This window comes from Nerophis ophidion, linkage group LG18 (genome assembly GCF_033978795.1).
Source record: "Nerophis ophidion isolate RoL-2023_Sa linkage group LG18, RoL_Noph_v1.0, whole genome shotgun sequence".
Lineage (NCBI taxonomy): Eukaryota > Metazoa > Chordata > Actinopteri > Syngnathiformes > Syngnathidae > Nerophis > Nerophis ophidion.
The window spans coordinates 50,253,194-50,270,300 of NC_084628.1; the positions used below are offsets into that span (position 1 = coordinate 50,253,194).

Genomic DNA, 17,107 nt, shown 5'->3' on the forward strand with positions numbered 1-17,107 from the left:
ACCAAAGCTCCTCATCCCACCCCCAGATTGTAAATAATGTAAATAATTCAATGTATATACTATGATGATTAACTTGTGTGATGACTGTATTATGTTGATAGTATATATTTGTACCATGAATTGATTAACGTGGACCCTGACTAAACAAGTTGAAAAACTTAATGGTGATGTTACCATTTAGTGGTCAATTGTACGGAATATGTACTGAACTGTGCAATCTACTAATACAAGTATAAATCAATCAAGCAATCAAATTCAGAAAATAAAGACTTATACTTTGATTGAAAACAAATGTATTTTAGGAGTGTAAGATTGTCATTTAGGTCCCCTGTGGACGACTGAGGAAGTGCCTGCTCTAAAAAAAATTCTTAATCCCCACTATGTTCTGGGGACGTAAAAGGGCTGACGTCACCAGATCAGATTTCTTCTATTGACTCCGGGGGAGTCAATAGAAGAAAAACAAAAAGGATTACCAGGCGTGTATGGTGAGTCCTGGACGAGTTGAAAGTGGCTGTGTCTGTGAAGGGGTGATGGTGGAGTTAGCTACGCGACGCCCTTCGCCGCGGCTTCCGCCTCTGCCGGCGCGTGCGAGGGGGTGAGACGGGGTGTTGCTGGACCCAGTGGAGTCAAGCGGGACTTGGAGACCTCCAAGCCCCAAGATCATCTCGACATCCGGCGCGCCGCGGAATGTCCCAGCCTGCATCGCTTGGGCTAACCTCCACGTTATCCTGTCGAATTCTTCGACTTCCGCTGCGAGAGAAGCTTCATTAACTCGGACTTTACTGTGACATCTTGCTGGCATCGTGGTGAAAAGTTATTCTCTCGTGGATGCAGTGGAGGATGGAACACAGCGTGAGGATAAGGACAATGATTTGTTATACACTACAAAAACAATTTTTGAACAAAAAACACTTGCATTAGGCACTAAAGACAAAACAAACAGAACTAACGTGGAAGATAAAAGGAACAAAAAGCGCTAGTATATAAACTAGGGACAAGCAAACAAACAAAATAGCATGGAAGCTAATCGTAGAACAAAAAGTCTTTTACCACAATCGGGAAATGCGACGTCATCTGTTGTGTGTAGCAAACTAAAGTCCGAGAACAAAAGGCAAACAAAGACAGGCATATATAGGGGCAGAAATAATCAACAGTCCGGGGTCTTGTTGTCGTATTTTACGCTTCATAATGCGCCACACATTTTCGATAGGAGACATGTCTGGACTGCAGGCGGGCCAGGAAAGTACCCGCACTCTTTTACTACGAAACCACGCTGTTGTAACACGTGGCTTGGCATTGTTTTGCTGAAATAAGCAGAGGCGTCCATGATAACGTTGCTTGGATGACAACATATGTTGCTCCAAAACCTGAATGGACCATTCAGCATTAATGGTGCCTTCACAGATGTGTAAGTTACCCATGTCTTGGGCACTAATACAACCTCATACCATCACACATGCTAGCTTTTGAACTGTGCGCCTAGAACAATCCGGATGGTTATTTTCCTCTTTGTTCCGGAGGACACCACGTCCACAGTTTCCAAATATAATTTGAAATGTGGACTCGTCAGACCACAGAACACTTTTCCACTTTGCATCAGTCCAACTTAGATGAGCTCGGGCCCAGAGAAGCCGGCGGCGTTCCTGTGTGTTGTTGATAAATGGTTTTCGCTTTGCATAGTAGTTTTAACTTGCACATACAGATGTAACAACCAACTGTAGTCACTGACAGTGGTTTTATGAAGCGTTCCTGAGCCCATCTGGTGATATCCTTCACACACTGATGTCGGTTTTTGATGCAGTACCACCTGAGGGATCAAAGGTCCGTGATGTCATCGCTTACGTGCAGTGATTTCTCCGGATTCTCTGAACGTTTTGACGATTTTACGGACCGTAGATGGTAAAATCCCTGAATTCCTTTCAATAGCTCGTTAAGAAATGTTGTTTGACAATTTGCTTCCAAAATGGTGACCCTCGCCCCATCCTTGTTAGTGAATTACTTAGCATGTCATGGAAGCTGCTTTTATACCCAATCATGGCACCCACCTGTTCCCAATTAGCCTGCACACCCGTGGGATGTTCCAAATAAGTGTTTGATGAGCATTCCTCAACTTTATCAGTATTTATTACCACCTTTCCCAACTACTTTGTTACGTGTTGCTTGCATCAAATTCTAAAGTCAATGATTATTTGCAAAAAAAAAAATGTTTATCAGTTTGAACATCAAATATGTTGTCTTTGTAGCATATTCAACTGAATATGGGTTGAAAATAATTAGCAAATCATTGTATTCCGTTTATATTTACATCTAACACAATTCCCCAACTCATATGGAGACAGGGTTTGTAGAATTAGCTTTCATTATCTTAGAGGTGAGAAAACAGTTCAGTATGTCAATATAGCAGCATAAGCTAGTTACTTCTGTGATCAATGCGCCGCTAAAAGTAGGTCATTAACGTTAGCACTTCTAATAACAATATTATTAATACTTGGTTAATATTCAGGTCACAAAATGTAAAAGGAGTATTGTTGGCAGTTTTTGGATGTTTTTTTGGAGGACTTTGTGGGTCTAACAGAGGAGCTCCCATTGACTCCAATGTTAGCTGATTTTTTGCTCATGATTATTTAATAATTCAAATTCATAAAAGTTTGAAACAAATGTCTTACATAAGGATTGTGAATGATAGGTGACATTTTTAAAAAGTGCAGTTTCCTTTGAATTTGTCAGATAAGTAAACAGTCCTTCAAATTAAAGATGTAAAACAATTGAGGTTGTTTATAGATATTATCCACTATGAAGTTACAGTCAAACTAAGCACACAAGGGAAAGTACATTCATATACACATAATGTACACATATGTGTAAGAATCATGTTAACCACCAAAATATTGTCTCGTTCTCCTAAAGCCAATATCGAGTATCCTTTGGTGAGCTGACCGTATCGTCACACCCTTAGTTGAAAGCACACCATCCCCATGACATGACACTTCCACGTGATGTAGAACAGTAGTCCCACATTTTAGACATACACACACATCTGAAGAATATTAAAATTAAATATATTTGGTGGGCCAAACAAAACCACTCGACGAACCAATGTTTGGTATGGGCGATATGACCTCAAATCTATATCCTAACAACAATATGTCACAATATATAATTTGATATATGATTGAGAATAGAATAATTTCAAAATAGGTACACAAGCTCCTAATTTGGCAGCTGACATATGCAGTAACATATTGTTCGTTTCTAATAGTATTATTTTGTCAAAACAGTTATTAATAATGTACTTGTTTATTTACTGTTAATATCTGGTTACTTTTTTTGAGAAAATAATACTGGAAATGTAATATTTTACTGCATATTTCAGCAACTAAATTAGGAGCCTGTGTAGCCTGTTTTAAAATGGTTCTATCAGTAATTCTAAATGAAATACTGTATCGCAAAATCAATTTTAAACCATATTGTTCATCCATAGTAAAAAGTCCTGTCGTCCTGGTTTTGGTTTCTTTTCCTGTGAATAATGTTGAAAGAGCAGCAATTTGTGCGTCACTGAGATTTCAAGACAGTTCATACGATAACTTGTTTTTCCTAAGTGCATGTAAAAGTACTGAATGCATTGTGTGACTGAGCAGAGATGTTGTGTTTGTCTTGCAGACGTCTGTGAAGAACATCTTCACCCTCAGCAACAGAAGTGGAGCTTCAGGATGCGGACAGAGGAGCCACAGCCCTCCCACATTAAGAAGGAAGAGGAATACCCACTGATACCCCATTTTAAAAAGGAAGAGGAGGACCCACTGACACCCCATTTTAAAAAGGAAGTGGTGGATCCACTGAGCCCTCACTTTAAGGAGCAAGAGAACCCACTGAACCCTTACATTAAAGAGGAAGAGATGGACCCACTGACCCCCTACTTTAAAGAGGAAGAAGAGGACCAAGAGGCGCCGCACATTAAAGAGGAAGAGGAGGAAGAGGGCATCAGTCAGCCTAAATGGTTGGAGGAGTTCCCAGTGACTGGTGTCCCTGTGAAGAGTGAAGATGATGAGGTGAAAGGTGAAAGTGAGGAGAGGGGAGGGGGGGAGCCTCCAAGCAGCAGCTCAACACAACACATGACAACAGAAGCTGATGGAGACCACTGTGGAGGATCACAAGCAGACAAGCTCTTAGCTCCACTATCAGATAGTGAGGACACAACGTCACACTCTCCTGACACTGATGATGAAGACTCTAAAGATGATAAGACATGTCACACTGACAACACTCGTTCCACATGTTCTCACTGTCACAAAACTTTTAAATATCCTAGTAAATTGAAAAGACACATGAGAACACACACTGGAGAAAAACCTTTTTCATGTTCAAACTGCGGTAAACATTTTACTCAGAGGCCAGATTTAAAAGTACACATGAGAACACACACTGGAGAAAAACCTTTTTCATGTTCTATCTGTGGTAAAGATTTTACTCAGAGGCCACATTTGAAAGTACACATGACAACACACACTGGAAAAAAACCTTTTTCATGTTCTATCTGTGGTAAAGATTTTACTCAGAGGCCACATTTGAAAGTACACATGAGAACACACACTGGAGAAAAACCTTTTTCATGTTCAATCTGCGGTAAAGATTTTACTCGAAGGGAAAATTTCAAAAAACACATGAGAATACACACTGGAGAAAAACCTTTTTCCTGTTCAATCTGCAGTAAATATTTTGCGCAACGGCACTATTTGAAAGAACACGTGAGAACACACACTGGAGAAAAACCTTTTACATGTTCAGTATGTTGTAAAAGTTTTTTACAAAGTCAGCATTTGAAAAGACACATGAGAAGACACCCAGGAGAGAAAGTGTTGAGTTGCAGTGTGTGTGGTGAAAGATTGTCTTCTAAGTACCAGTGTAAGAAACACAAGTGTGCTGGTGAGAACAGCAGCAGCAAATGAAACTGCAGGATTTGAAATAAACTGTCCAGACTTTAACTTTGACCTTCTAAAAACATCAGCACATAGTTTCTAAGATTTATAGATGAGATATTTTAGATTATTACCTTTTTTCAGTCAAGTACTACACATGACAAGTGTTTTTTAAAGTTGTTCATGATTTATCCCCCTTTTTTAGAATTCCTCAAACATTATCAATTTCAGAAAACATGGGAATGTTTGGAATGTTTGGGAAAAGTTAATTATGTACATCATCCCACAGAGCTTTACTGTACATCCATCCATTTGTTCTACCACTTGTCTCTTTCATTTTATATGTATAGCATTTAATCACATACTTGTCCGCCAAAGGGTGTTGCGTTTTGGAGGAACTCCTTCTGTCAGAGTGCTGGTCACACTTCTTTTACTGCGGAAATCTACTCACAAAAACAATCCAAACAGTAGGAAACAAAAAACGATGGTGCGAAAAAGAGAAGACTAAATGTGCATTTTGGAAAAAATAACAAAAGCTACTTCTATACACAAATAAAGTCAACTTGGTTTGGAGATACAAGACGTGCACACTACAAAACAACACCAAGATGGATGGCACTGGGAATGGCCAAGGTAGCAAAATACTCAAAGCATGGAATCAACTGGCGTGTAGTAGAATCGCCGAGTGCCATCCAGCTGTCAAGGTGCTGCTTAAGTAGCACCAGGGTCAATTGGAAGCAGCTGTGCACGTCCCACAACTCCGCCCACAAAGGCAACACAGGAACTTTAGGAGGAAGGAGAAATGTAAGAACAAGGTCAACTGCACCAAAAGACGAAAACTGACTGTTGGAGCCAAATTTCCTTATTTGCTTATATTGTTTTTATTTTGTTTTCTCTGATTGATTGCTGGCTTCAGTTCATGCTGAATTTCCCTTTCTGCAGATTGCTCCGCCCACTTCCTGTTGAGAACCAGGAAGTGTCGACAGGGATGGGACTGTTGCTATGGTGCGGTTGCCATGGTAGCCTCCTTTAATTGTGTTCAGCTGGGAACACTGGGGGGTGATTACATGGAGGACAAACAGTTTTGGAGCGTGTGGTGTGGTGTGTGGTCAGGTCTCACTGCTGTGACAATGTGCCATTCAAGCCAAGGTCAGCATACATAATGTTCTAGAACCTACTTTTCAATTCATTTTGATAGCTTGGAATAAAGGGATTGTCATATCCAAACACATTTCTACAGTACTGGACATTCAATCATCAAACTGGTCAACACAGTATCAGTATCAGTATCAGTATCAGCCCAAAGATAAGTGCTGTACAATGAGAATAAAATGCCTCGTAGCCGATTATACAAATGTGATCAATTCATCTAGATATTGTCCTGCCACAGTGAATAGGTTTCCCTTTTTAAAGGGCAAATTCCTCCCAGGGTCTTTTGTCCTAATGACTGTCTGGATAAAGTGAGGAGAATATAATTCAGGAAAACAATTTATTTTACAAATAAACTAGATTAAGTAACACATTTTTACAGTTAGCTAAATTGGACAGAACACCTGCATCATCTTCTCAACAACACCCACATTCTTACAAACAACATATTTAAGAATGGTGGTGTTAAATACAAAGTGCATTCAGATACAAACAATTATTTTTGATGTTTACTCTATTAAAGGACATATATGTGCACATGTATGCACTGATTAAAAATACAGAACAATAATGCCCACGTTTAGACTTTCTCCATCAAACGCCATCTTGCTTTCTCCTCCTTTCTATTTCCAGCAGACTCGTAGAACATCTTAGGTGTATTGCTGCCCTCCACAGTCTATTAACAAAATGTCTTCCTTCTGTCCTATGGCCCACACTGCAGACTTGGACACAAACAGGAGAGAAAGTAAAAAGCAGCTTTAAGGAGGTCAAAACAAAATGTATGCATTCTTTCCAACGGCCGCTGGGTGGCAGCAGAGGCTCCATGTATCACCTGAAGAAACATTTGACTTCTGACCTTTCCACATTATTTCTCTCATCTTTACTGCTGGAGTTCAGCTCACTGAGGATGTAAGCTACATTTTGGTATCTTAATTATCTTTAATTATTCATAAACAGGCTTAAAACAAAACATTATTATCATTACTGCCTCATTTGTTTCACTCTCTACAAATTAAAACTATTCTAGCATGAAAACATTCAGGATGTTCATACAAAAAATATTACACATCCCCCAAACTTAACAATTTATTATGGTATTCATATAATATTACATTTAATATACACATGGTCATAACAGTGCTGACAATTTAAATTCCCTGTGGGGATTAATAAAGTATTTCTGATTCTGATCATTACATCACTCTCATAAAGCCTTCAATGCTGAATATGTTTTTTACCATAGCTGAGCTTCACAATGTTGGAATATTGACTGCTGATATTAACATTCTTCTATTGTTTAGAATATTACTCGCTACTCTTTTTCTTTGCTCAAATGAACAGGATGGAAGTGTCTTTAATTGTCACTACTGAGTGTAATTATGTATATAATAATCTTCATTACCGCTTAATTTAACTCTCATCTTATTTTATCCATAGAGAACTTAACCATAAAAAGATGGCTGCACATCAATAAACCGTCACTAAACTTCAATAAAACTAAATACATCATATTTGAAGATTGTAAAAATGTAAAACACAAATTATGATGGATAATATTGAAATTAAAGGAATTAAGGTAATCGCATTTTTCTGAGTTAATATAGATGATGAAGTAAGCTGGACACTACATGTAAGTCATATAAAGAAAACAATAAAACAATGGAGTGCAATACTAAAGAGAATAAAATACGTACAAATATTAACTAGAATTATTGTAGCCAACTTCAGTTGAAACATACATTGTTTATTGCATAAAAGTCTGGGGACATACATATAAAACAATCACACAACAATCATCATATTACACAAGAGAGTAATAAAGACAACTAATAGAATGGATTCTAGAGACCCAACAAATTATTCAAAAAATCACACATTATAAAAGTAAAAGATCTTGTATAAAAGACAACTGTTCAAATGATGTATAAAGTAAATAATAATATGCTTCCAGAAGTGGTCCAGAAGATGTTTCAGATGTGAACCAGTAAATATGAACTAAGAGGGATTTATGTGTACTCAAAAGCAAAGGTATGAACACATGTAAAACAAATATGTACATCATATATAAGAGTTCATCTATGGAATTATCTACAATTAGAAAATAAAATATGCAACTCTTCATTATTACAAAAAACATATGAAACACTATTATGAATAAGTATAAAAGTAAATTATGGATATCTACACTTAAAATGTTTACTGTAAGTAACATATTTTATATACTATTTATTCTCACATTTTCAGTCAAAAATCTGTTCATTTCAAAGTACACAAATGTGTATATTAACTCATGTACTTGACTGTAATAAAAGCACTAATCTGAAGTGTCTAATCTATAAATGTAGAAGCATATTGAACAGATTGTTAGACAAACAACAATGTCACACATGTTATATGTGCTGATGTTGTTAGAAAGTCAAAATGAAAGTCTGGACAGTTTATTTCAAATCCTGCAGTTTCATTTGCTGCTGCTGTTCTCACCAGCACACTTGTGTTTCTTACACTGCTACTTAGAAGACAATCTTTCACCACACACACTGCAACTCAACACTTTCTCTCCTGGGTGTCTTCTCATATGCACTGTAAGAGTGTTTAGGTGACCAAAGCTTTTATCGCAGCTTGAACAGGAGTATGGTTTTTCACCAGAGTGCTATATCATGTGTAATTTTAATTGTCGTCCTTCTATATAACTTTTACAACATACTGAACATATGAAAGGTTTTTCACCAGCGTGTGTTCTCATTTTTACTTTTAAACTTTGTCTTATGACAAAACTTTTACCACATTATGAGAAGGAACAAGGTTTTTCTCCAGTGTGTATTCTCATGTGTGTTTTTAAATGTTGCCTTCGAATAGATTTTTTACCAAAGATTGAACATGAAAAAGGTTTTTCTCCAGTGTGTAGTGTCATGTGTGCTTTGAAATGCTTCTTTTGAGTACAATCTTTACCGCAGATTGAACATGAAAAAGGTTTTTCTCCAGTGTGTGTTCTCAAATGTACTTTTAAACCTTGATTTATTACAAAACTTTTACCACATTCTGAGCAGGAAATTTTATTTTCTCCAGTGGTAATCTCATATGTACTTTCAAAGATTGCCTTTGAGTAAAATTTTTAACACAAATTGAACATGAAAAAGGTTTTTTCTCCAGTGTGTATTGTCATGTGTGTTTTAAAATTTTGCCTTCGAGTAAAATTTTTACCACAGATTGAACATGAAAAACGTTTTACTCCAGTGTGTGTTCTCATGTGTACTTTTAAACTTTGATTTAGTACGATACTTTTACCACAGTCTGAGCAGGAAACATTTTTTTTCTCCATTGTGTAATCTCATATGTACTTTCAAAGATTGCCTTTGAGTAAAATTTTTGACACAAACTGTACATGAAAAAGGTTTTTCTCCAGTGTGTATTGTCATGTGTGTTTTAAAATTTTGCCTTCGAGTAAAATTTTTACCAGAGATTGAACATGAAAAAGGTTTTTCTCCAGTGTCTATTCTCATGTGTGTTTTCAAATTATGGCTTTGAGTATAATTTTTTCCACATTCTGAGCAGGAACAATGTTTTCCTCCAGTGTGTGTACTCATGTGTGATTTTAAATAGTACCTTTGAATAAAAACTTTACCACAGATTGAACATAAAAAAGGTCTTTCTCCAGTGTGTGTTCTCATGTGTACTTTCAAATAGCTACTTTTTACAAAACCTTTACTACAGATTGAACAAGTAAAAGGTTTTTCTCCAGTGTGTGTTCTCATGTGTCTTTTCAATTTACTAGGATATTTAAAAGTTTTGTGAGAGTGAGAAGATGTGAAGTGAGTGTTGTCAGTGTGACATGTCTTATCATCTTTAGAGTCTTCATCATCAGTGTCAGGAGAGTGTGACGTTGTGTCCTCACTATCTGATAGTGGAGCTAAGAGCTTGTCTGCTTGTGATCCTCCACAGTGGTCTCCATCAGCTTCTGTTGTCATGTGTTGTGTTGAGCTGCTGCTTGGAGGCTCCCCCCCTCCCCTCTCCTCACTTTCACCTTTCACCTCATCATCTTCACTCTTCACAGGGACACCAGTCACTGGGAACTCCTCCAACCATTTAGGCTGACTGATGCCCTCTTCCTCCTCTTCCTCTCTAATGTAAGGGGTCACTGGGTCCTCCTCTTCCTCCTTAGAGTGAGGGGTCAGTGGATCCACCACTTCCTTTTTAAAATGGGGTGTCAGTGGGTCCTCCTCTTCCTTTTTAAAATGGGGTATCAGTGGGTATTCCTCTTCCTTCTTAATGTGGGAGGGCTGTGGCTCCTCTGTCCGCATCCTGAAGCTCCACTTCTGTTGCTCAGGGTGAAGATGTTCTTCACAGACGTCTGCAAGACAAACACAGCATCTCTGCTCAGTCACACAATGCATTCAGTACTTTTACATGTACCTAGGAAAAACAAGTTATCGTATGAAGTGTCTTGAAATCTCAGTGACGCACAAACACGCTGCTCTTTACAACATTATTCACAGGAAAAGAAACAAAAACCAGGACGACAGGACTTTTTACTATGGATGAACGATATGGTTTAAAATTGATTTTGCGATACAGTATTTCATTTAGAATTACTGATAGAACCATTTTAAAACAGGCTACACAGGCTCCTAATTTAGTTGCTGAAATATGCAGTAAAATATTACATTTCCAGTATTATTTTCTCAAATAAAGTAACCAGATATTAACAGTAAATAAACAAGTACATTATTAATAACTGTTTTGACAAAATAATACAATTAGAAACGAACAATATGTTACTGCATATGTCAGCTGCCAAATTAGGAGCTTTTGTACCTAGTTTTGAAATTATTCTATTCTCAATCATATATCAAATTATATATTGTGACATATTGTTGTTAGGATATATATTTGAGGTCATATCGCCCATACCAAACATTGGTTCGTCGAGTCGTTTTGTTTGGCCCACCAAATATATTTAATTTTAATATTCTTCAGATGTGTGTGTATGTTTAAAATGTGGGACTACTGTTCTACATCTCGTGGAAGTGTCATGTCATGGGGATGGTGTGCTTTTAACTAAGGGTGTGACGATACGGTCAGCTCACCAAAGGATACTCGATATTGGCTTTAGGAGAACGAGACAATATTTTGGTGGTTAACATGATTCTTACACATGTGTGTACTTCATGTGTATATGAATGTACTTTCCCTTGTGTGCTTCGTTTGACTGTAACTTCATAGTGGATAATATCTATAAACAACCTCAATTGTTTTACATCTTTAATTTGAAGGACTGTTTACTTATCTGACAAATTCAAAGGAAACTGCACTTTTTAAAAATGTTACCTATCATTCACAATCCTTATGTAAGACATTTGTTTCAAACTATTATGAATTTGAATTATTAAATAATCATGAGCAAAAAATCAGCTAACATTGGAGTCAATGGGAGTTCCTCTGTTAGACCCACAAAGTCCTCCAAAAAAACATCCAAAAATTGCCAACAATACTCATTTTACATTTTGTGACCTGAATATTAACCAAGTATTAATGATACTGTTATTATAAGCGCTAATATTAAGGACCTACTTTTAGCGGCGCATTGATCACAGAAGTAACTAGCTTATGCTGCTATATTGACATACTGAACTGTTTTCTCACCTCTAAGATAATGAAAGCTAATTCTACAAACCCGGTTTCCATATGAGTTGGGAAATTGTGTTAGATGTAAATATAAACGGAATACAATGATTTGCTAATTATTTTCAACCCATATTCAGTTGAATATGCTACAAAGACAACATATTTGATGTTCAAACTGATAAACATTTTTTTTTTTTTTGCAAATAATCATTACCTTTAGAATTTGATGCAAGCAACACGTAACAAAGTAGTTGGGAAAGGTGGTAATAAATACTGATAAAGTTGAGGAATACTCATCAAACACTTATTTGGAACATCCCACAGGTGTGCAGGCTAATTGGGAACAGGTGGGTGCCATGATTGGGTATAAAAGCAGCTTCCATGAAATGCTAAGTAATTCACTAACAAGGATGGGGCGAGGGTCGCCAATTTGTAAGCAAATTGTCGAACAACATTTCTTAACGAGCTATTGAAAGGAATTCAGGGATTTTCCCATCTACGGTCCGTAAAATCGTCAAAAGGTTCAGAGAATCTGGAGAAATCACTGCACGTAAGCGATGACATCACAGACCTTTGATCCCTCAGGTGGTACTGCATCAAAAACCGACATCAGTGTGTGAAGGATATAACCAGATGGGCTCAGGAACACTTCATAAAACCACTGTCAGTAACTACAGTTGGTTGTTACATCTGTATGTGCAAGTTAAAACTCTACTATGCAGAGCGAAAGCCATTTATCAACAACACACAGGAACGCCGCCGGCTTGGCTGGGCCCGAGCTCATCTAAGTTGGACTGATGCAAAGTGGAAAAGTGTTCTGTGGTCTGACGAGTCCACATTTTACATTATATTTGGAAACTGTGGATATGGTGTCCTCCGGAACAAAGAGGAAAATAATCATCCGCATTGTTCTAGGCGCACAGTTCAAAAGCTAGCATGTGTGATGGTATGAGGGTGTATTTGTGCCCAAGGCATGGGTAACTTACACATCTGTGAAGGCACCATTAATGCTGAATGGTCCATTCAGGTTTTGGAGCAACATATGTTGTCATCCAAGCAACGTTATCATGGACGCCTCTGCTTATTTCAGCAAAACAATGCCAAGCCACGTGTTACAACAGCGTGGCTTCGTAGTAAAAGAGTGCGGGTACTTTCCTGGCCCGGCTGCAGTCCAGACATGTCTCCCATCGAAAATGTGTGGCACATTATGAAGCGTAAAATACGACAACAAGACCCCGGACTGTTGATTATTTCTGCCCCTATATATGCCTGTCTTTGATTGCCTTTTGTTCTCGGACTTTAGTTTGCTACACAAAAAGGAATGATGTCGCATTTCCCGATTGTGGTAAAAGACTTTTTGTTATACGATTAGTTTCCATGCTATTTTGTTTGTTTGCTTGTCCCTAGTTTATATACTAGCGCTTTTTGTTCCTTTTATCTTCCACGTTAGTTCTGTTTGTTTTGTCTTTAGTGCCTAATGCAAGTGTTTTTTGTTCAAAAATTGTTTTTGTAGTGTATAACAAATCATTATCCTTATCCTCACGCTGTGTTCCATCCTCCACTGCACCCACGAGAGAATAACTTTTCACCACGATGCCAGCAAGATGTCACAGTAAAGTCCGAGTTAATGAAGCTTCTCTCGCAGCGGAAGTCGAAGAATTCGACAGGATAACGTGGAGGTTAGCCTAAGCAATGCAGGCTGGGACATTCCGCGGCGCGCCGGATGTCGAGATGATCTTGGGGCTTGGAGGTCTCCAAGTCCCGCTTGACTCCACTGGGTCCAGCAACACCCCGTCTCACCCCCTCGCACGCGTCGGCAGAGGCGGAAGCCGCGGCGAAGGGCATCGCCTAGCTAACTCCACCATCACCCCTTCACAGACACAGCCACTTTCAACTCGTCCAGGACTCACCATACACGCCTGGTAATCCTTTTTGTTTTTCTACTATTGACTCCCCCGGAGTCAATAGAAGAAATCTGATCTGGTGACGTCAGCCCTTTTACGTCCCCAGAACATAGTGGGGATTAAGAATTTTTTTTAGAGCAGGCACTTCCTCAGTCGTCCACAGGGGACATACATGACAATCTTACACTCCTTAAAGACATTTGTTTTCAATCACAGTATAAGTCTTTATTTTCTGAATTTGATTGCTTGATTGATTTATACTTGTATTAGTAGATTGCACAGTTCAGTACATATTCCGTACAATTGACCACTAAATGGTAACATCACCATTAAGTTTTTCAACTTGTTTAAGTCGGGGTCCATGTTAATCAATTCATGGTACAAATATATACTATCAGCATAATACAGTCATCACACAGGTTAATCATCATAGTATATACATTGAATTATTTACATTATTTACAATCCGGGGGTGGGATGAGGAGCTATGGTTGATATCAGTACTTCAGTCATCAGCAATTGCATCAACAGAGAAATGTGGACATTGAAACCGTGTAGGTCTTACAGTAGGATATGTACAGCCAGCAGAGAACATAGTGAGTTCACATAGCATAAGAACAAGTATATACATTAGAAGAACATTTGATTATTTACATTAGGTTATTTATAATCCGGGGAGATGGGATGTAAATGGAGGAGGGTATTAGTAAAGGGTTGAAGTTGCCTGGAGGTGTTGTTTTAGAGCGCTTTTGAAGGAGGATAGAGATGCACTTACTTTTACACCTGTTGGGAGTGCATTCCACATTGATGTGGCATAGAAAGAGAATGAGTTAAGACCTTTGTTAGATCGGAATCTGGGTTTAACGTGGTTTGTGGAGCTCCCCCTGGTGTTGTGGTTATGGTGGTCAGGAAGTAGTTGGACATGTACTTCGGTATCAAGGAGGTGTCGCGGATTTTATAGACTAGGCTCAGTGCAAGTTGTTTTACTCTGTCCTCCACCCTGAGCCAGCCCACTTTGGAGAAGTGGGTTGGAGTGAGGTGTGATCTGGCGTGGAGGTCTAAAAGTAACCGGACTAGCTTATTCTGGGATGTTTGGAGTCTAGATTTGAGGGTTTTGGAGGTGCTGGAGTACCAGGAGGTGCAAGCGTAATCGAAAAAGGGTTGAATGAGAGTTCCCGCTAGAATCTTCAAGGTGCTTTTGTTGACCAGAGAGGACATTCTGTAGAGGAATCTCGTTCTTTGGTTGACCTTTTTGATTACCTTGGTTGCCATTTTATCACAGGAAAGATTAGCTTCTAGAATGGAACCTAGGTAGGTGATCTCATCTTTCCTGGTGATAACAATGTTACCCACTTTTATGGTGAAATCAATGACTTTCTTAAAGGGGAACATTATCACAATTTCAGAAGGGTTAAAACCAATAAAAAACAGTTCCCAGTGGCTTATTTTATTTTTCGAAGTTTTTTTCAAAATTTTACCCGTCCTGGAATATCCCTAAAAAAACCTTTAAAGTGCTTGATTTTGGCTATGTGCGAAGCCACTGTTCATTTTCCTGTGACGTCACATAGCGATGCCAATACAAACAACATGGCGGTTACCATAGCAAGATATAGCGACATTAGCTCGGATTCAGCCTCGGATTTCAGCGGCTTAAGCGATTCAACAGATTACGCATGTATTGAAAGGGATGGTTGGAGTATGGAGGCAGATAGCGAAAACGAAATTGAAAAATAACTTTTCTTTTTATTTATTAACTTTTATTTTTTATTATTGTAAAACTGAAATACACACAATGACAATGTATAAGCTATATGATTCAATTAACAAATGTTATACACAATATCTAAACATTAGCTTCACACAAATATACAGCATTATCGCCAAACAAATACTGCTGAGTGTTGAAACTATTTCGATGGTGGAAATATGCGACCAGCAGCCATTTTAAATCCTCAAACATTCATTAAATTAGTGCCCAAAAATCGTTTTTCAATACACATCTTACTATCAAACTTAGCAACTTTCCACCTTAGTATTGAGTTACATAAACAAGTTAAACAGTTTACTTACAGACTTATCTTTTCCAAGGCTTGTAAGAGTTAACACAACTCGACTACTTCTTATTGTTTATGAACTAGACAAACATCGTAAACCGGAAGTGCCCAAAGTAAACAGGAAGTGCCCAAACTAATGACGCGGAGCATTTCCCATCGCCACAAGGTGTCAGTAATAGTCCACAATCAAACGGGCATAACACTCCCCGCTTGGTATAATGTTTTATACCACTATACAGTCTCTTTACGAAGGAGCAACACAACCTCTGAAACAGGTCTAGTGTAGATTATTGGAGTACCTTGTCGGATGATCTTAACATCTACTTTTCTTACTTTGCTGTCATGGCTGTTGATAGACTTGACGATGAGTCCAGTGGGCCATTCATTTCTTCTCACCTGGCCGTCTTTCAGTAGTACTAGGTCTCCAATTTGCAGGTTAGGCCTTTCTGCATACCATTTTCTCCTAGTTTGTATGGTTGACAGGTATTCTTGTTTCCATCGCTTCCCGGATCTATCAGAGAGAGATTGGACTTGCCGCCATTGTTGTGAGTGGATGTCTTTCACGTTGAAGTCTCCTGGCGGTGCAGATATGACGTCTCTCTTCAGTGTCAGCAAAGTTGCAGGTGTTAGTATTGCTGGCATCTCTGGTTTAGTTGAAACTGGAATGAGAGGTCTTGCGTTTATAATTGCCATGACCTCAGCCATGAGAGTGGTGAGCACCTCATGAGAAAGGTGAGAGCCTCCCTCCTTAAGGAGCAATGCATCCAGGATACGGCGCGTGATGCCAATTAGTCTTTCCCACATTCCTCCATTGTGGGAAGAGTTTGGCGGATTGAAGATCCAAGTGCACACTTCGTCGTGCAGGTACGTTTTCAACTCTTTTTCCAACGACTTGTCCCTCGCCGTCACCTTCTCTTCCTCGCCATGCTTCTCGTCGTCTGTGCTGGAGTCCATGACAATGGCCTTGGACTTGCTCCCCGCTCTGGACTTCTTGGGGCTGGACGAGGAGCGTCCTGCTTGGGCGTCGCTCTTCTTGCCCTTGGCGGCGGACTTGGCGGCCGACACTTTTTTCTTGGCCCTCTTCTTTTTCTTGGCGGGAAGCTGTTTGCCGCTGTTCTGTCTCTGAGGATCTCATCAGTCCCCACGTTGACTTTCAAGATGTCGAAACCATACGGTACATCAGCGAAGCAATACAAAAACTCATGAAAAAAATAAACACAGCAGTAAAACACTTACATACAAACAAGACAGCTGCTTGTACACCCGAAAGAGAACAAAGAACAGTGTCTAAGAGGAGCATCAACATTTGCATTTAAACTGTAAAATCCTGTTTATGATTTATTTACTCTACTTATTTAAATATGAACATTTTCCTTTAGGAAACTTTTATGATTTGTGTGTTGTTGTAGCTGGTATGCTGCAATTTTTTTTATTTTTTTCCCCCAAGATGGCGACCCTGTAG

General features: G+C 38.7%; 2 protein-coding genes across 5 annotated transcripts in view; one reads left to right on the forward strand and one right to left on the reverse strand.

The window, feature by feature from the left end:
* Positions 1–17,107, reverse strand: part of LOC133537311 (oocyte zinc finger protein XlCOF8.4-like) — a 75,859-nt gene that overhangs the window by 55,120 nt on the left and 3,632 nt on the right. Inside the window, exon 3 of one of the 2 annotated variants that reach the window (XM_061878343.1) lies at positions 14,992–16,795. The exons of the other annotated variant lie outside the window; for it this stretch is intronic. Within the exon in view, the coding sequence (XP_061734327.1) occupies positions 16,551–16,795 (245 nt within the window). The 3' untranslated portion in view covers positions 14,992–16,550. Of the gene's footprint in view, positions 1–14,991; positions 16,796–17,107 lie in introns of those variants that run through there. 2 annotated transcript variants of the gene reach the window in all.
* Positions 1–17,107, forward strand: part of LOC133537310 (oocyte zinc finger protein XlCOF22-like) — a 340,825-nt gene that overhangs the window by 10,415 nt on the left and 313,303 nt on the right. Inside the window, exons 3-4 of one of the 3 annotated variants that reach the window (XR_009802650.1) lie at positions 3,661–6,065; positions 6,157–6,727. The exons of 1 other annotated variant lie outside the window; for it this stretch is intronic. Coding sequence is in view for 1 of the 2 variants with exons in the window: in XM_061878337.1 (XP_061734321.1) it covers positions 3,661–4,946 (1,286 nt within the window). In the remaining variant the exon portion in view is untranslated. One more of the 3 variants, XM_061878337.1, reaches the window with a different exon arrangement.